Source organism: Hoplias malabaricus, chromosome 15 (assembly GCF_029633855.1).
Source record: "Hoplias malabaricus isolate fHopMal1 chromosome 15, fHopMal1.hap1, whole genome shotgun sequence".
In the NCBI taxonomy this organism is placed as follows: domain Eukaryota; kingdom Metazoa; phylum Chordata; class Actinopteri; order Characiformes; family Erythrinidae; genus Hoplias; species Hoplias malabaricus.
Window position 1 is genome coordinate 3,983,650 of NC_089814.1, and position 20,803 is coordinate 4,004,452.

General features: G+C 45.2%; 1 protein-coding gene across 1 annotated transcript in view; it reads right to left on the reverse strand.

The window, feature by feature from the left end:
- Positions 1-20,348, reverse strand: part of aff1 (AF4/FMR2 family, member 1) — a 71,981-nt gene extending 51,633 nt beyond the window's left edge. Inside the window, exons 1-2 of the mRNA XM_066645525.1 lie at positions 20,163-20,348; positions 2,651-2,765 (exon numbers count right to left, since the gene is read on the reverse strand). Of these exons, the coding sequence (XP_066501622.1) occupies positions 2,651-2,765; positions 20,163-20,227 (180 nt within the window). The 5' untranslated portion in view covers positions 20,228-20,348. The remainder of the gene's footprint in view (positions 1-2,650; positions 2,766-20,162) is intronic.
- Positions 20,349-20,803: the final 455 nt, after the last annotated feature.

A 20,803-nucleotide genomic window follows, 5' to 3' on the forward strand; every position in this document is an offset into this window, starting at 1 on the left:
TGCAGAGGGAGAGAGAAGCTGTGCGTGTACAGTGTAGTTTGTGACTGATGTAGTTCACTGTAGAGGGAGAGAGGAGCTGTGCGTGTACAGTGTAGTTTATGACTGATGTAGTTCACTGTAGAGGGAGAGAGGAGCTGTGTGTGTACAGTGTAGTTTATGACTGATGTAGTTCACTGTAGAGAGAGCGAGAAGCTGTGTTTGTACAGTGTAGTTTATGACTGATGTAGTTCACTGTAGAGGGAGAGAGGAGCTGTGCGTGTACAGTGTAGTTTATGACTGATGTAGTTCACTGTAGAGGGAGAGAGGAGCTGTGCGTGTACAGTGTAGTTTATGACTGATGTAGTTCACTGTAGAGGGAGAGAGGAGCTGTGTGTACAGTGTAGTTTGTGACTGATGTAGTTCACTGTAGAAGGAGAGAGGAGCTGTGTTTGTACAGTGTAGTTTGTGACTGATGTAGTTCACTGTAGAGGGAGTGAGGAGCTGTGTGTGTACAGTGTAGTTTGTGACTGATGTAGTTCACTGTAGAGGGAGAGAGGAGCTGTGCGTGTACAGTGTAGTTTATGACTGATGTAGTTCACTGTAGAGGGAGAGAGGAGCTGTGTGTGTACAGTGTAGTTTATGACTGATGTAGTTCACTGTAGAGAGAGCGAGAAGCTGTGTTTGTACAGTGTAGTTTATGACTGATGTAGTTCACTGTAGAGGGAGAGAGGAGCTGTGCGTGTACAGTGTAGTTTATGACTGATGTAGTTCACTGTAGAGGGAGAGAGGAGCTGTGCGTGTACAGTGTAGTTTATGACTGATGTAGTTCACTGTAGAGGGAGAGAGGAGCTGTGTGTACAGTGTAGTTTGTGACTGATGTAGTTCACTGTAGAAGGAGAGAGGAGCTGTGTTTGTACAGTGTAGTTTGTGACTGATGTAGTTCACTGTAGAGGGAGTGAGGAGCTGTGTGTGTACAGTGTAGTTTGTGACTGATGTAGTTCACTGTAGAAGGAGAGAGGAGCTGTGTGTGTACAGTGTAGTTTGTGACTGATGTAGTTCACTGTAGAGGGAGTGAGGAGCTGTGTGTGTACAGTGTAGTTTGTGACTGATGTAGTTCACTGTAGAGGGAGTGAGGAGCTGTGTGTGTACAGTGTAGTTTGTGACTGATGTAGTTCACTGTAGAAGGAGAGAGGAGCTGTGTGTGTACAGTGTAGTTTGTGACTGATGTAGTTCACTGTAGAGGGAGTGAGGAGCTGTGTGTGTACAGTGTAGTTTATGACTGATGTAGTTCACTGTAGAGGGAGTGAGGAGCTGTGTGTGTACAGTGTAGTTTATGACTGATGTAGTTCACTGTAGAAGGAGAGAGGAGCTGTGTGTGTACAGTGTAGTTTGTGACTGATGTAGTTCACTGTAGAGGGAGTGAGGAGCTGTGTGTGTACAGTGTAGTTTGTGACTGATGTAGTTCACTGTAGAAGGAGAGAGGAGCTGTGTGTGTACAGTGTAGTTTGTGACTGATGTAGTTCACTGTAGAGGGAGTGAGGAGCTGTGTGTGTACAGTGTAGTTTGTGACTGATGTAGTTCACTGTAGAGGGAGTGAGGAGCTGTGTGTGTACAGTGTAGTTTGTGACTGATGTAGTTCACTGTAGAAGGAGAGAGGAGCTGTGTGTGTACAGTGTAGTTTGTGACTGATGTAGTTCACTGTAGAGGGAGTGAGGAGCTGTGTGTGTACAGTGTAGTTTATGACTGATGTAGTTCACTGTAGAGGGAGAGAGGAGCTGTGTGTACAGTGTAGTTTGTGACTGATGTAGTTCACTGTAGAAGGAGAGAGGAGCTGTGTGTGTACAGTGTAGTTTGTGACTGATGTAGTTCACTGTAGAGGGAGTGAGGAGCTGTGTGTGTACAGTGTAGTTTGTGACTGATGTAGTTCACTGTAGAAGGAGAGAGGAGCTGTGTTTGTACAGTGTAGTTTGTGACTGATGTAGTTCACTGTAGAGGGAGAGAGGAGCTGTGTGTGTACAGTGTAGTTTGTGACTGATGTAGTTCACTGTAGAGGGAGAGAGGAGCTGTGCGTGTACAGTGTAGTTTGTGACTGATGTAGTTCACTGTAGAAGGAGAGAGGAGCTGTGTGTGTACAGTGTAGTTTGTGATTGATGTAGTTCACTGTAGAGGGAGTGAGGAGCTGTGTGTGTACAGTGTAGTTTATGACTGATGTAGTTCACTGTAGAGGGAGCCAGACACGCTGTGTGACGTCAGTTTTTCAGAAAACCTGTGTTTACCTTCGTCCCCGCGAGAACAGAGCCCACAGCATTTTCACAAATCTCCACCTTGGAGAGTGTTTTCATAAACCTCAGTTTTCAGTGACCTACAACACCATTTTCGTGTGGATGGGAGGCCAAAGCACAGACAAAAACCTTAGTTTAATAGTGAACAAGGCCTTAGAGAAGACAGGCCTTGTCTGAAATAATGACGTTAGTTAACATTTACAGGGGCGGGAAATACAGAGTTAAAGAAACAATACACTACTTTCATCATACCACAGTGTACATCTCTTAAATGCCCACACTACAGAGAGATCAACGATGCACACAGAAAGGTGTAAACTGAGGGTTTACTGGGGCATGATGATTAGTTGGTGGGCACCAGAAACAACCACTGGCAGAGGGATATTTACCTTGTAAGGCTCCCCGAAAAGAGGTGCATCCTGAAAAAGCTCTCGTTCCTGCGGGGCCTCCTGATTCCTCCGCTCCCACTCCCTCCGCCGCAGGACATTCAGCTCCTCACGCAAACTGGACACGGAGAAACAAAAGAGGAACATGAGCAGAGACACTACGTTAGAGGGTGTGACATATAATCTCTCATAAGCATGTAATCTTAGGTGACATGTGACCAGGGAGAAAGAACTTTGCTTTGGCTCCGTTTGTAAGGACACATGCATCACTTCCTCACTTGCCTTCAGTCCTCCATCAGACACAACACTGCCGTACAATAGTTATTATTATTATTATTATTATTATTAATAAAACATTTATTTAGTATTATTTCACTGTGATCATCACTACTTTTTCTCTTGTTTTTTACTATAAAGCAGAGAGCTATGTTTTAATGAATGAAAGGTTATTTACATAAAGTTTTTGATAATTATGATTATAAATATAGATAATAATTATATCACACACCAGCAATCTCTTAAATACATGTTCATTTTTTATAACTATGGAATATTTTGTATCATATTCATATCTGAAAATTCCTTTTCTGCAGAATTCAGAAGGTGATTGTTAGACAGCACCGGGAAACATCAGACCAAGGAAGAAGGCTTTAGCTCTTTGACCTTCTGGTGAGTCACTGTGAGCAGTAAATTACTCTCTTCAGACTCACTGGAGAAAACTTTCCACCGAAAAGAAGAAAATAACGTCATTTACAACCTCCTTTTTACAGAGAAAGAGCAACGTGCTCGACTCATAACTTCTCCAGCTCTGAAATACGACTCTGAGAGGGTGAAGAGAGACAGAAATCTAGTGGAAAAATACTGTAACAAAATAAATGGCATCAGAGAGCACTGAGGAGCATCATGACCTCCAAATGTAAACAGTGTTTAGCCTCAGTGTTGGTCAAAGGGTCAAAAATAGCTCACTGAGAAGTTCTAGACCGTTCTCTTCTGCAAAAGGCAAACAATGAAACCTCACCCCAGCGATCAACACTAACTCCTCGTTATACACCAGTGTCTCTGTACTGGAGGATTTAAAGGGACAACTCGTCCTCCTCCACAGAGGAACAGTTCTGTTTCTTAATGAAACGTCTGTGACCCGCTTTGATCCAAACCCCACGAGCCCCACAGCAGTGTTCTCCCCCTGTGTAAACAGCCCCTGTTCAGAACGCCCGCTTTCAGCACCTGTTCCTTTAAATGATGAGCCGCTCGCTGTTCACCCCGACTCTGGTTTTTAGCCGTTTTCGCTTTGTTCTCTTTCTTTTCTTTTCTTGTTTTCTCCGTTTTTACTCAGTGCTCTTATTTCTCATTCTCATGAGCTCACAAATATTGACACAAAGATTTCCAACATTTATTGGAAAGGCTTCCAAACATCTTTCATTAGAGAGGAAACCCCGGATGTCCTCAAAGCTAAGGACACACATTGTCTTCACCCAGTCTCACACAACACAGCCTAAGGGTAGGGTGTAGGAGACAGGTGTGATTGTATGAGGGGTCCTCGGGGGGCTGCAGTAACAACACAACATCTGGCCCTGAATTCTCTGACTGGCACTCAGCCAGATGCTGGGAGAGGATTAATCCAAAATGGAAACATGGACCACAGCGACCTGCTTCAACAGAGACGAGCTATAAAAACAGCTAAAGGCAGCGCGTGGCCACTTCCAACAACATGAAGCGCTCATCTCACGCTAAACTAGCCATCGCACGCAGTCTTACATCTCTCCACAGCAGTGTTTGGAGGTTGATACAGCTCACTGCGAAACAAACATGACAACTAGGAGAATTTCTGAACCACCATCTTTTAAACCGCAGAGAGGAACATTTCCCCAAAACTAGAACAGCCTACAGGCAACGTTCCCCCTCTGTTAGTGGCTCACAGTAAAGGCCCTTTCAGACTTTAACCGGCGCTCTGTGCGGACGCAAATATCTGTAACATTTGTAAGGAATGTTACGCAGACCTTTTCCTGTCAGCCCCCTTGTACACACTGTAGGTAATGTCCGTGTGAGCCTCTGTGTGAGCAGAGCCAGTAACATTCTGGAGAATTCACAGAGAATTCATGCCTCGTCTCCAGCACACACTGCACAGTCCTGCCCCAAACCCGAACCACGCAGAACACGTCTGACACGTGCTACATGTGAAAGAGTGACTCTGGGAAATGTGCGCACCCAACACTGTGTCTTAGCTTCACGAGTTATCCCTGCGCGAATAAACCTGGCCACGGCCGCTTCACGAGTTACCCCTGCGCGAATAAACCTGGCCACGGCCGCTTCACGAGTTACCCCTGCGCGAATAAACCTGGCCACGGCCGCTTCACGAGTTACCCCTGCGCGAATAAACCTGGCCGCGGCCGCTTCACGAGTTACCCCTGCGCGAATAAACCTGGCCGCGGCCGCTTCACGAGTTACCCCTGCGCGAATAAACCTGGCCACGGCCGCTTCACGAGTTACCCCTGCGCGAATAAACCTGGCCACGACCGCTTCACGAGTTACCCCTGCGCGAATAAACCTGGCCACGGCCGCTTCACGAGTTACCCCTGCGCGAATAAACCTGGCCACGGCCGCTTCACGAGTTACCCCTGCGCGAATAAACCTGGCCACGACCGCTTCACGAGTTACCCCTGCGCGAATAAACCTGGCCACGACCGCTTCACGAGTTACCCCTGCGCGAATAAACCTGGCCACGACCGCTTCACGAGTTACCCCTGCGCGAATAAACCTGGCCACGACCGCTTCACGAGTTACCCCGGTGTGTGGGTTTTATGTACTCAACTCAACTCAACTTTATTTATAGAGCACTTTAAAAAACACCAACAGTTAAAACAAAGTGCTGTACAAAAGATGTTTATAAAACAAACTAAAACAAAATAAAATAACCAATAATGAAAAATAAATAACTTAAATAAAACCAACACTAATAAAATTAATAAAAGAAAACAAACGTCTCATGCTGAGTTGAAAGCCAAGGAATAAAAATGTACTGATGCTAATACATAAAATAAAAAAGGATATCAACAATAAAGCATAGTATTAGCACAGCTCTACAGAGAACAAACATTTGATCTGCAGTCAGAAGCATCTCCGAGTTCCTACCCACCCCACCCCACACACACACACACACACACAGCAGGAAGCACAGTCACTGCTAATCTGCCGGTGGCCTGAGTCTGCATCTCAAAACAGCTCCCTCCTGACTGCCCCCTCCCACATCCAAAACATCACCTCCCTGACCCAACACAACCTCGGTCTGAGCTTCCATGGCAACAAGTGAAGTGGCCTAGATCAGAGACAATACTCAGAGAGCAGAGTGACCATTAATCACACGTGCAGAGACACGGAGGCTGCTGAAAAAAAAAAAACTCAGAAAGGACCTGCCCTTCCTCTCACACCGTCTGTAGGCCCCCATCACTGCTATGTACTCTGGTATTTACTGGTAACCGGAAGGACTTGAATGTGAAAGTGAAGCATGAGCTAAAATCCCAGGAATGATAACAGGACAAATTACTCACAACTCTGAAAGCTGTACAAAGGAAACCACTGAGATTTAATGCAGTGCAATACCTGGAAATTACCCTCTCAAAGCCAAGTACAGTACCCAGAAAACCCTCACCAGATCCAGCACGTTCCCCCCAAATACCCAGGAAATGACCACTGCGAGACCCGTACCATAAGTGGAAAATGTCTCCACAAGATCCGTACTGTACCCAGGGAATTATTCCCTCGAGACCTGTACCGTACCTGGGAAACACCCCTGTGAGAAATGTACTGTACTTTGGGGAAATACCCCAATGAGATCCATACCATGCCTAAGGAATTACCCAAATAAGATCTAAGAGCATTTTTGGGAAACTAACTACACATGACCCGACACAGAACCAAATAAACAACAGCGGTAAGGTCCTGTATAACTGAAGCACAGAAACTGATACAATATCCAAGAAGCTACCTGCAGCAGATGCTACAACACCCGGTCATTTACCCACTCCAGACACAGTTGAGTATCGGGAAAATGTCTGGGATAAGACCCAGTAAAATACCTGGGAAACTGCACACACACGGGAGCCAGTACAATCCCGGGAAATTACTGGGAGCGCTTGTGTGTCAAGAAAAGCAAATCCATTACTGGGAAACACAGGGACATCTATATTACTGGTGGTAGAACTGAGCATCCCCTCTCTCTCTCTCTCTCTCTCTCTCTCATATACCACAGCAGAGCAGTGGGAGGCCATAACTACAACTGCAGCAGAAAGAGAGACGCCACAGCGCTGTGTTTTTCTCTGTGGTTTGCACTGGAGAGATCTAGTCTGCTGGCCTTCACTGATGTTACCTTAACAAGCAGATGAGTATCTCTCGCATTCTCTCACACACAAACACACACAGAGAGAGAGAGAGAGAGAGAGAGAGAGAGAGACAGAGAGAAAGAGAGAGAGAGAGAAAGAAAGAGAGAGAGAGGAGACAGAGAGAAATAAAGAGAGAGAGAGGAGACAGAGAGAAAGAAAGAGAGAGAGAGGAGACAGAGAGAAAGAAAGAGAGAGACGAGACAGAGAGAAAGAAAGAGAGACAGAGAGAGGAGACAGAGAGACAGAAAGAGAGAGACAGAGAGAGGAGACAGAGAGAAAGAAAGAGAGAGACAGAGAGAAAGAGAGAGAAAGAAAGAGAGAGAGAGGAGACAGGGAGAGGAGACAGAGAGAGAGAGGAGACAGAGAGAAAGAGAGAGAGGAGACAGAGAAAGAGAAAGAGAAAGAGAGAGACAGAGAGAAAGAGAGAGACAGAGAGAGACAGAGAGAAAGAAAGAGACAGAGAGAGACAGAGAGAAAGAAAGAGAGAGAGAGAGGAGACAGAGAGAAAGAGAGAGAAAGAGAGAGACAGAGAGAAAGAAAGAGAAAGAGAGAGACAGAGAGAAAAAGAAAGAGAGAGAGAAAGAAAGAGAGAAAGAGGAGACAGAGAAAGAAAGAGAGAAAGAGGAGACAGAGAGAAAGAAAGAGAGAGAGAGAGAGGAGACAGAGAAAGAGAGAGAGAAGAGAGAGAGAAAGAGAGAGACAGAGAGAAAGAAAGAGAAAGAGAGAGACAGAGAGAAAAAGAAAGAGAGAGAGAGAAAGAAAGAGAGAGAGAGAAAGAAAGAGAGAAAGAGGAGACAGAAAGAAAGAGAGAAAGAGGAGACAGAGAGAAAGAAAGAGAGAAAGAGGAGACAGAGAGAAAGAAAGAGAGAGGAGACAGAGAGAGAGACAGAGAAAGAAAGAGAGAGAGAGAGACAGAAAGAAAGAGAGAGAGAGAGACAGAGAAAGAAAGAGAGAGAGAGAGGAGACAGAGAAAAAAGAGAGAGACGAGACAGAGAGAAAGAAAGAGAGAGAGGAGACAGAGAGAAAGAAAGAGAGAGAGGAGAGAGAGAAAGAGAGAGGAGACAGAGAGAAAGAAAGAGAGAGAGGAGAGAGAGAGAGAGGAGACAGAGAGAAAGAAAGAGAGAGAGAGAAGAAAAAAGAGAGACAGACAGAGAGAGAGAGAGAGAAAGAAAGAGAGAGAGAGACAAAGACAAAGAGACAAAGTGAGAGACAGAGATCAAACTAAATCAAGCATGTTCTATTAAAAGATTTAAAAATAATACTTACAAAAAAAGAAGCTTGAGAATGTTCCCCGACTCCTTATTTAATATTTAATTCTCTTACCACATGTCAGAGGTTTGTAAATTCTTGGTCAAAATAATAAAACACAGAACTGTGGCCATTTTTGCGGCTGTTCTGTTGAACATTAACATAGCGCCAACGTAAGCAGACAACTTCAGTGGACGTATTGAATAACTTTCACTGTGTAAATCAACACAACTACGACATGTAGTTATTTCAACTTCACAATGAAAATAAAATGTGATGCACCATAATTCAGCGGCTGATATATTATTTGCAGATGTGGATTTCTTTAGTTATTTTTATCGATCCTATATTCCACCGATACATCGGCACAGGGCTCACAATCTGTCTTATTTTTCCAAGATGCTAAACTCAGATAATAAGCAGTAACAGCTTAACTGGTGTGTTAAAGTAATGGCTTCAGATTGGAAGAGAGCACTTAAGAAAGTGCAGCAGAGTGACTCTGGTTATTTCCGAGCGCTATTATTCAGTGTGCTGATGCTGAGAGTCTGATTCAGACAGTCGTTCGTCACTGCCACTAACTCCGCCGCTCAATCTGTCCTGAGGAAAACAGCCTGCAATGCCAGGCGTCTCGGGCTGAACGGTAAAAAGCCCGTGTCTGTGGGTATGCTACAGATCAGCTGTTCAGAAGCAGTGTCTCTTCAGTCGTACTGTGTTCAGCAGAGGACTTCTTTAATATATAAATATTCAAAATTTAATAAACGTTCACATCCTCTCCACAGTTGTGTTTCTTAATGAAGCGTCTGTGACCCGCTTTGGTCCAAACCCCACGAGCCCCACAGCAGTGTTCTCCCCCTGTGTAAACAGCCCCTGTTCAGAACGCCCGCTTTCAGCACCTGTTCCTTTAAATGATAACGAGCCGCTCGCTGTTCACCCCGACCCCGAGCGCACAGCAGTGAGGAGCGAGGAGCAGAAGCTCTGGTTTTTAGCCGTTTTCACTCTGTTCTCTTTCTTCTCCGTTTTTACTCAGTGCTCTTATTTCTCCGCGCTCGTTGTGTCTGTTTTGCTGAGTTTAACCTCGTCTTTGCGCTCTCACATAAACACGGGTCCAGCGCTGTGATTGGACAGACTCAGACGAGGGGGCGTGGCCATTCTAAAGTCTCTGCACTTGACGTCAGAAGCGGAGTAGAATCAGAGTGGGTCTTGTTGCACAGTGTGAGGAGATCCCCACATTAATGTGAACATGAACAAGAGATGTTTCCATAATAGATCCCTGGCAGAAAATAAGGGTTTGGTGTTGAGAAGACCACCCTGTTCTCAGAAATAACACCACGTGTGATTCTACGCACTCGGACTGTGGTCTGTGGTTCAGACTGTTGATTGTGTTGTTTTTGTTTTTAATGTGGACAAACGAATAAACATCTTACGATACCTATCCCTACGCAGTAAACTGCCCCTGTGCCTTTGGTAACGGAGAGGTCCAGGTCTCGACTGGTTGAAAATTAACAGTGAGCCACACTTCATGAAAATGCTGATCCGACAAGAGTGGGAGCTGATAGTGGTGGGAAACTTACGTAAGATCAACAAGGGCCCAGGAGTGCTGGCCTGATTTAGCCCTGAGTCTCCATCTGTGTCAGAGCTACTGGGCTCTAGTCTGCAGGTTTGGGTTTAGTAAGACTGGACGAACACTCCGGAAGCTAGTAATGTTGTGTATGAAGGGCACAGGCTCTGAGTTTTAGTGCGTTTTCACACTAGCGTTTCTTTTTCACGGATGTAGTACATTTGGTCAAGTGTGAAAGCTGTTTGCCAGCCTTGGCGTGGTCCAGAGCACCCATATCTAGTCCTTTTGAAATCCAGGGTCATGGGTTTGTTTCTAGTGGACGCTGATGTGGTTTGCTACGGGTGATGAAGCAATCTTCATTTTGTAACATGACTGCTCCGTCTCATCGTATTATATTATTTCCCTTTCCCGTGAGTAATAGAACCACACATTCAAGGGACTGGAGCAGGGTGACTGTAGTAAGATCACATTTGTGGTGCGAATGTGTGTACTGAGAGCACAGAGAAAACACACTGGACTACATGGCGCTGGCCTGGGACCCCAAAGGTGCCGTTCCTCAAAGCTGGAGTGCTGTATCTGCACAAAGTGATAAAAAAAGAGCAAATAAAAGCAAAGAGATGAAGCTTCTGCCGCTATTGTGTGATCCTGCCCCCTGTGATGTATGCCCCCCGTCCCAATTCTTGCCCTAAGCACTTCCTGAAAGTGTGAAGATGACATTGTTGAAAGGTGAGCAAAAGGGGCGCAAGAGTCAGAGTGATCAAGGGGTTCAGAGCGATCAAAAGGGGGTCAGAGCGATCAAAAGGTGTTCGGAGCGATCAAAAGGTGTTCGGAGCGATCAAAAGGGGGTCGGAGCGATCAAAAGGGGGTCGGAGCGATCAAAAGGGGGTCGGAGCGATCAAAAGGGGGTCGGAGCGATCAAGGGGGTTCGGAGCGATCAAGGGGGTTCGGAGCGATCAAGGGGGGTCGGAGCGATCAAAAGGGGGTCGGAGCGATCAAAAGGGGGTCGGAGCGATCAAGGGGGTTCGGAGCGATCAAGGGGGTTCGGAGCGATCAAGGGGGTTCGGAGCGATCAAGGGGGGTCGGAGCGATCAAAAGGGGGTCGGAGCGATCAAAAGGGGGTCGGAGCGATCAAGGGGGTTCGGAGCGATCAAAAGGGGGTCGGAGCGATCAAAAGGGGGTTCGGAGCGATCAAAAGGGGGTCGGAGCGATCAAAAGGGGGTTCGGAGCGATCAAGGGGGTCAGAGTGATCAAAAGGGGGTCAGAGTGATCAAAAGGGGGTCAGAGTGATCAAGGGGGTTCAGAGCGATCAAAAGGGGGTTCGGAGCGATCAAAAGGGGGTCGGAGCGATCAAAAGGGGGTCGGAGCGATCAAAAGGGGGTCGGAGCGATCAAGGGGGTCAGAGTGATCAAAAGGGGGTCAGAGTGATCAAAAGGGGGTCAGAGTGATCAAGGGGGTTCAGAGCGATCAAAAGGGGGTCGGAGCGATCAAAAGGGGGTCGGAGCGATCAAAAGGGGGTCGGAGCGATCAAAAGGGGGTCGGAGCGATCAAAAGGGGGTCGGAGCGATCAAAAGGGGGTCGGAGCGATCAAAAGGGGGTCGGAGCGATCAAAAGGGGGTCGGAGCGATCAAAAGGGGGTCGGAGCGATCAAGGGGGTTCAGAGCGATCAAGGGGGGGTCAGAGTGATCAAAAGGGGGTCAGAGTGATCAAAAGGGGGTCAGAGTGATCAAGGGGGTTCGGAGTGATCAAGGGGTCGGAGCGTTAAGAAAGAAATGGGACACTTGCTCCTAGGGCTGGGCAATTAACCAAAAATTAATCGAAATCGACATTCAGAACTTCTAATCAACATAACCTTGTCTATATCGATGATATCAATTTGTATCATTCTGTTACGTCCCCACTGGTTGTTCATGTGCTCCCTCCAGGGTGTGCTCCCGCCTTGTACCCAATGATTCCAGGTAGGCTCTGGACCCACCGGGACCCTGAACTGGACAAGGGTTACAGATAATGGATGGATGGATAGTTGTTCATGTACTGTACCTAAACGCAGAGGCCGAGCGACTCAAGCAGCTCGTACCAAAGAAAACATGGTTTGTGCGCTGTTTCAATTCATTTAACACTGTACAAAAAGTCAAACGTAAAGGCTGAGACACCAAATATAAACAGTGCTCAAAAAACGAGGGGAACAAGCTCCCAGCGACATTCGAAAACCTATCCCAGCTTTAACACTGGAGCGTATTTACAGCACAGGCCTCGACACTGAACTGTGAGGGTCACAAACACAAAACAAAATAATCGTCCAGTAATCGTAATCGTGGTAAAACGTAAATTTAATCGTGATACTGATTTGCGCTCATATCGCCCAGCACTACTCGCGCCCTTCAGGTGTTTACATCACTGCAGTTTAAACGTGAAAAAACCCTGTTAAAAACCAAACCAGGCTCAACTTTAGTGTTTTATTAAACACAAACTCAGACGTCTGACGATCATTTATTATGATATGAATATTCAGAGGCCGTGATCCACAACTTCACTGCTGCTCCGACAGAAAGGGTCTGAGCAGTAAGTGGAGTGGTCTGTTGTGACTATTTTCAATAAAAATTATATGATTTTATTTTTTTAACACATCTGTGTTTACAGCATTTATCACTGACTTATGGGTCAATGCCATCAGTTCATTTCACACTTATCCAGTTCAGGGTGGCGATGGGTCCGGAACCTACCCGGAATCAGTGGGGGCAAGGCAGGAACACACCCTGGAGGGGGCGCCAGTCCTTCACAAAGTGACATACACACTCAAATCAAGTTTATTTGTATATCGCATTTTACAACTGATGTTGTCACAAAGCAGCTTCACAGACGGATACTTCTGAGTCGCCAATCCACCTACCAACGTGTGTTTTTGGAGCGTGGGAGGAAACCCACACAGACACAGAGAGAACACCCCACACTCCTCACAGACAGTCACCCGGAGGAAACCCACGCAGACACAGAGAGAACACACCACACTCCTCACAGACAGTCACCCGGAGGAAACCCACACAGACACGGGGAGAACACACCACACTCCTCACAGACAGTCACCCGGAGGAAACCCACGCAGACACAGGGAGAACACACCACACTCCTCACAGACAGTCACCCGGAGGAAACCCACACAGACACAGGGAGAACACACCACACTCCTCACAGACAGTCACCCGGAGGAAACCCACGCAGACACAGGGAGAACACACTACACTCCTCACAGACAGTCACCCGGAGCGGGACTCGAACCCACAACCTCCAGGCCCCTGGAGCTGTGACAGAGACATCACCTGCTGCTCCACCGTGGCGCTCCACTTTAACATTTTAAGTTGAAAGAATATTAATATTGGCAAAGACAAGAGATTTCTGTTTCAATGGTTAAATTTTATTTCACAGTATATCGTCCAGCCCTAGTTGTGACCCACATTGGTGCACTTGGGTTTTTTCCCAAACCCAACCAATGAGAAATCTCTCCAAGTTTACAAACTCGTTAACTGTTTCAGACGCAGGAAAACGAACCACACGTGTGAAAACAGCATGAGATACAGGGCTCTGAAAATCTCAGGGAGTGTAGTGCACCCAAGGCTTAATGTATTTGCTTAAAACAATGCAGCACCATCAAAAGATTCAAAGACACCTCCACAATTGCGGCTCACAGCGGCCCTCTGCAATACAGAAAAGAGAGGATGGTAAATGACTGTAAAAAAGACTAAAGTTTAATTAGATTCCTCCAGCTGAACTGGGATCTGTAAGGTTCTCGATGTGATGACTCCTCCTGTCTGCTGGTCTATTCATTCTCAGTAAACTCCCCTTGGGTTTCTTTTCCTATAGAAACCACACACTGAAATGATTTGGGCCTACAGCAGGTTTAAAACACTGGAAAAGTTTGAGAAGAAACGGTTCGTTCAGTTTGTAACATTTCTACAGTTTTGACGTATAAAGAAATGATGGATTCTGCCTACCTAGTTATTCCAAGCTTTCTTGAGCCACTGAAGATTTGTCTCGATGTTAACAGCAGCTGTGTTTTTCAAATTCAGTCAGAAAATACAAAATGACATTAATTAAGATATATCGTAAGACAACGATGATGCAACAGATTTCTATTAAAGCAGTTAAACAGTAAACATCTTTGGGAAAGCTGTGTGCAGGGGTTGAGCACAGGTGTGATTTGCAGACAGAAAGGTATGGGTGACTGTGTGTGTGTGTCATCACAGGACTGCTGTGGAAGAAAGGTGTGGTGTGTGCAGGTGCGCTTAGAGGGAACTGTAACAGGTTACACTCACGCCAAACAAACTCCCACAAAGGTTCTCTCACACACACTCACACCTGCAGAGCTCTGTCTGAACCAAGCCTCAGATCTCACAAACAGGGACTTTACAGGACACGGAGAAGTGGAGTTTAATGTCACAGCATTCATTTCCAAGTTGTTTTAGGCCAATTCAGTTTGTCTTTTTTTTTTTTTACATCAAATTTAAATATGATTGAAAGGAACAGGAGCTTTTTACACCAAAAATATGCATATAAAAGGTTAAAAGCACTTATCCAGTTCAGGGTTGCGGTGTGGCCCTGGAATCACTGGGTGCAATGTAGGAACCCACCCTGGAGGGGCGCACACATCCACACACTTTTGAGTCACTAATCCACCTACCAACATGTGTTTTCAGACCACGGGAGGAAACCAGAGCACCCGGAGGAAGAAAATACACACTACACTCCTCAGACAGTCACCCGGAGGAAACCCACGCAGACACAGGGAGAACACACCACACTCCTCACAGACAGTCACTCGGAGGAAACCCACACAGACACAGAGAGAACACACCACACTCCTCACAGACAGTCACCCGGAGGAAACCCACGCAGACACAGGGAGAACACACCACACTCCTCACAGACAGTCACCCGGAGGAAACCCACACAGACACAGGGAGAACACACCACACTCCTCACAGACAGTCACCCGGAGGAAACCCACGCAGACACAGGGAGAACACACCACACTCCTCACAGACAGTCACCCGGAGGAAACCCACAACCTCCAAGACTCTGAAGCTGGAATGAAATGATCTTTCAATCCCAATAACACTGTTTATCACAATTATTTCTCAGACAATACACTGACAATACACAGAATATTAATATTGTGATGGGGCCTAAGTGCAACATGTATTAATATCTGCAGTGTACTGAATACTGCAGCACTGACCTGTATCCCACTTAAACACTCATAACTGTCAGAAACACACACAGGACGGTTACAACTCCAGGCAAATCACAGAGAGAGTGTAGAGCACTTATTTCCATAACTACCAGCCCTGCCAGTTCACTCTGATCCATACGCCCTGGAAAAAGGTCTGTATAGCTGCAGTGAACCCACCGTTTCAGGGTCTGTAGATAGAGACAGGGGCCACTCGTCAGCAGAGAGCCAGGGCCGGCTGGGCAATGGGGGGCAGGGGTCAGCATTCACTTTGCCAGGTGCTGGTGACCATGTCATTTCCAGCCGGTGGTCAACAGAAATGGAAAGGCAGTGGACCATTTGGCCGCTTGCCTTATAGATATTAACAACCCATAAACCAACAACCCTGATTAGAACCCACTGCCCGTTTCACTGCACACGGAAACAACCACAAACGCATATGAGGATGATTTTGAGAAAGACGTGGCTGGATTCTGTCTGGAGCATGTCGCCAGTTTCCACAGCAGACCGACTCCAGAAGCTCATTCTTTACAGAGAAGAGCTCCTTCAGAAAACACAACATTCACAAACACGTGTTACACAGCCATCAGCTTCAGCGAGCCAAACACTGACTGAGCAAAGATTGTGAAGAGGGAGGAGGGTAAACAGGAAGCTGGCGACTTTCACTGCGCTTTACTGCAATGTGAAAATGAACACGGCTGCTCGGTTTTTTGGTGCTCAACCGTGTTTGACAGCTGTAATTAGGACTGTCGCAATAACAAGTTGTGGGTGATACACTGTCCCAGAAATATTGTAATAAATGATATTATTATCATTTCATACCTCTGACACAATGATAAAACACCAGCATTAGTCTTTTAGCAAAAATGTAATTAAGAATATTCAGGCACTGTTTTTTAAATATCATACGTAAATAAATCACAACAACAATAAAGCCACTGCTTTTAAACCAGTCGATAAAACAACTCCAGAGAAAACCAAAGAACAGAGCAAGAGGGATAACAACGAACAGCTCTGAGGTCAGCAAGAACCGAGGTAATGTCCATATACTGTACAATAAAGTCAATAACGTGATTATTGTGACAGGTCTCATTGTAAATACACTGAGGATGTAGTCTCTCAACAAAATGACTAAGCAATTTTGAAAGTTGCTTTGAAGAAATTAGTCTCTAATGTAATTAAAGTAAATACACACACACACACACAATATATATGATAAACAGGTTTAAAAAATTGCGGCCACACATTCTTTATCTTGGTTTGGTGAAACACTTAAAGGGGACCTCTGTGATTGTGGGGAAACAATGTCCTCCCTGGTTTGTTTACGTTCAGAAGCTCTGCATCTTTGAAGGTGGAAAGGTTTGATTGAGTGTTTGTACGTGGCTGAAGAAACGTGCGTGTACGTTTTTATACACTTTATAATGCAGTTCCACCGATGGAGCAGGAACAGTTCTACCACAGATGCCTTTTCACTGCTGTGAGCAGAGAGAGAGGAAGCCATTGTTGTTTTAGCCGTTTACAGACAGGGCTTCGTAAACACATTAGACCGGTTTCCAGCGCAAAACGACTACAGAGCAGCACATCAATCGTGAACGCCACCTAATACAACTGGTGTTTTTTTTTTTACGTAAAATTGCACAAACTCTCACAAAACCTGATGTTTCAACACCATGACACTGGCCTGTATCCCGTTACACAGGACGGTTACAACTCCAGGCAAATCACAGAGAGAGAGAGTGTAGAGCACTTATTTCCATAACTACCAGCCCAGCCAGTTCACTCTGATCCATACGCCCTGGAAAAAGGTCTGTATAGCTGCAGTGAACCCACCGTTTCAGGGTCTGTAGATAGACACAGGGGCCACTCGTCAGCAGAGAGCCAGGGCCGGCTGGGCCTTCTCTCCCTACGGGAGGTGGAGGTAGTCGGATATTTGTGGTATGTGATGTCATTTTGCGTATTATAATTTCCCTTCTAAAGCCGTGTGGATGGAGCAAACTTGGCAAAGGATTTACATAAACGAAAAACTTTACAAATGTGGTTAAAGGGGACGTCTAAGATTGTGGGGAAACACAGTTCTCTCTGGTTTGTTTATGTTCAAAAGCTCCACATGTTTTAAGGTGGAACTGTGTTTGAGGGAGAATAACAGTAGTTTGTACGCGGCTGAAGTGTAACTTGTCTGTAAGTGTTTATTCACTGTTTGAATGACCACAGAAACAAACTTGTAACTGGAGGTGTTTAGTTTTGTAGCACTGTCGCTAATTCAGTTAGTCGTCTCCTGAGTTTGGAGACATTTCCAAATTAAGAGATCCAAAGCAGCAAAAATAAGTAGGTGTTACCCCCCTATGGAGCAGGAATAGAGCATCTCAGTTTATGATTGAAATATTTGGGGTCTTAAAAAACCTTTTCTCTTACATGAGACGAGAGAGAGAAAGAGAGAGAGAGAGAGAGAGAGAGAGAGATACCTCTCTGCTCACCCACTTATAGATTGACTATGACCAGAAAATAACCTCCAGGTTGGTGGCAAAACACTAGTTGACTACAGTTTGAAGTCACCTGTGTTTTAGATTAGAGACATTTAACTCAGACGTCTGGTTCCATTCAACACCACACTGTAAACATTTCTGACTCACTAAGCATCTCTATAACGGAACATTTCACATCAAAGCTCTCACTAACTCTGTTTTAACTAAGTCCCATCTTGACCAAAGAGCATCCAAACATCCACTGACTGCACCCAAAAATGCCCACAGCTTTCCACTCCAACTATACCCTGTCTACTACTGTATATTTTACGCTGTACGTCATTAATGTGGCAGTAGAAAGTGTAAAAAGCACAGTGTGAAGCAGTGACATGTTCTGGCTGATTGCGACAGGAGATTATAGCAACATTTCTCAGCACTGAACTCACAACAAGGATTACAGATGGATTGCGGTTCGCCGTAATAACGCAACAACAACACGGCTGTACGCAGTAACACAGACTGACTGATGAGGGTTACTTTATCAAGCAGCAGATTCTACACTTAGTCATTGGTCGCAATGTTTCCTTCTGATGAAACTGGCTCTTACTCATCGACACAAATATTCCCCAGAAATCAACAGGGAAAGCAATGATCAAGAAATAACTCCCTGCTAAAGAACTCTTTAGCGTTTGTCTTCGTTTGCTAAAGGGCTGTCGTCACCTCAATACGTCCAACACGTGGATTATGACTGTGTTATTTCATTATTGTTTCAGTTGTGTCCTAAAATGCCATTTTGTGGTGAATCTTGACCTCTTTAATTTAACCTTAAGATGGCGTTTATGTTGATTTTTAAGAAAAGAAATTTATGCTATTTTTCTCAGGACACTGCGACTAATTTCCTCATCTGACACATTGTGTGAAATCGATTAGGGTCGGTTTGTTACATTTCTCTGTAGTTCCAGTTAAACGTCCCTGCGCTGCGTCACAGAAGAGGATCATGGGAAAATGTAGCATGCAGATGCATTGGGCTATTTAGCCATGGTCATAGACCCATCTCCTCCATTTTGGAAATACACTGCTGGTGCAGATAAAATTCCATTTTGTCACTTTTGGGAAAAGAATATTCCCAGATTTTTTTTTCAGGAAAATGGGAAAACCCTTTTTAATTTTACGTAGAATATTTCTACAGCAGTGTGTGGCTGTGTGTACCTGCACTGACACATACTACCATCAGTTTCCAACCATTTCAAAGAAGCATGCAGATAGTTATTTGAATCATTATTCAGTTCTGCTTCTTCACATTAGGAAACACTATACTGACACCTAGTGGTGTGGATATATCTGATTCTGTACTAAACCTATCATAGCCTTCAGGGGTCGTCAGTGTTTACATTACTATATTTGTAAAATTCAGTGCAGAAATACAGTTCAAACCTTTCCTGAGTCAATAAAATCTGCCCTTTCTGTTCCATCACAACCCCACATCAATAAAGTTATGCTGCTTGAGAAAGAAAAGATTTTATTTTTTTTGCCAGTCACTGTAACAGGCACATTCATGTGTCCATGTATATTTTGTGTGAAACTGACCAATGGGCACTCAGCACTCTGCTCAGGACTGACCAATCACATCGGAAACCCTTCATTCATCATTGACTTGGGTTCAAACATAAGAAATTGTGTGCAGAATGTTTTGCAGATTAGCGACAAAAATGTGTGTGTTCTGCCATACGCAAGTTCATTTTAAATGCTAATTTAATCAGATTTGCAAAAATCAAGAGAATGCCCTTAGCCCCCTGAGGGTTAAGCATGGCCGCCCCATGCTGGGGACCCACTCTATGGAGCATAAAATGGTTCTGTCAGGAACAAAAGCATTAACTTTTTTTTTTTCCAACTTCTGTAGAATTAAAAAAAAAAACAAGCTCTGTCATAAATACCTTAGGTGGGGGAAATGACTGCCCTTCTAGCTCCGTAACTTCATAAGTACACCTCCTTTATCTTAAATTATTTGGCCTGCCATGATAACAGTGTAAAAGCCACAGCCTTCCAAGCTCAGTCAGGCTCCTATTGGCCAGCTTCACTACACAACCCCCCATTTCCTAAAATGTTATTTGGCTCAGCAGTGCAGCCATGACTGTCTGAACTTAGTGGGGCTTATTTTAAGTGGGGAAAGGACGTTATTTGGAGCAATGTGCCTCGACAAGGAGAGCAGACGTGTGTTTTGGGGTTCAAAAAAACATGTTTTTGGGGTTGTCACCGAGTAGAAGCAGGTAAAAGAGATGAGACAAGCACATTAAGACGCTAACAGGCACGTAGAGAGGAGAAAAAACAGGTCCAAACAGACGTAAAACGGAAAGAAACTGATATAAACAGACACAAATAGACATTTTATGATCCTCGGAGACGACCTTGCTCTAAACTTCCAGGTGTTTCTATCCGTCCGAGCAAAATAACAAGCAACGGAGCTCTGAAAAGGCAGTCTGCCAACAAATAAACTAAAGACAAACACAAAGTACAGCTGTACATTAACTTTACGCGGATTACGGTCAGCTGTGGCCGGCTTATACCGGCTACTCGACGGTATTTAAGGTGGAATGGAAGAACTCAAAAGCTCCACACCAGCCCTTTAACGTTAAAATGAACGTTAACTTACCTCGACTGACCAGCCATGGTTCGAGGCGGATTTTGAGCCAAATTAGAAGTTGCTCGGCTTGCCATTGGGCTTTGGCGAGTCCCAAACGAGCGGGCCTTTCTTTACATCGCTTCGGAAGAAGAGAAAAACAGGGAATTTGCGATTTAAACACGCCTAAAGCAGCGAATCCTCGATTTCATACTTCCCAACTTGTTGTAGCAGAATGGACAGAATCTTGATCTCTGGACTGGGCGGGCGCAACCATTCCTTTCAAACCAGAGCAGGGGGGGGGTGGCTGGAACAAACCAATCTCCTCCCATCTCGTTCATATGACATCACAGCCCACACAACTTTCATACAACAATTCATCAATGTCCTATTATTTCACTGAGAGGTTTTTAAGCACAAGAACTTGGATTGTAACGATAATCTCAGCGTTCAACACTCACGCGGTGCACCCCCGCCGTCTCACATGGTACAGCCCGTCGTTCCCTATTATGGACATGTTATTCTGCAAAAGCGTGCCAAAATATTAGAGGGGTGTGCGAGCTAGAAAACTCCTATTGAAACCCTGCAAAAGCTTCTGCTGCTCTCTCTGCTCCGCTCTACAACTAAACTCACCTGCATTTGAGAGGTAGCACCCTCCTAAATCCCACTTAAAC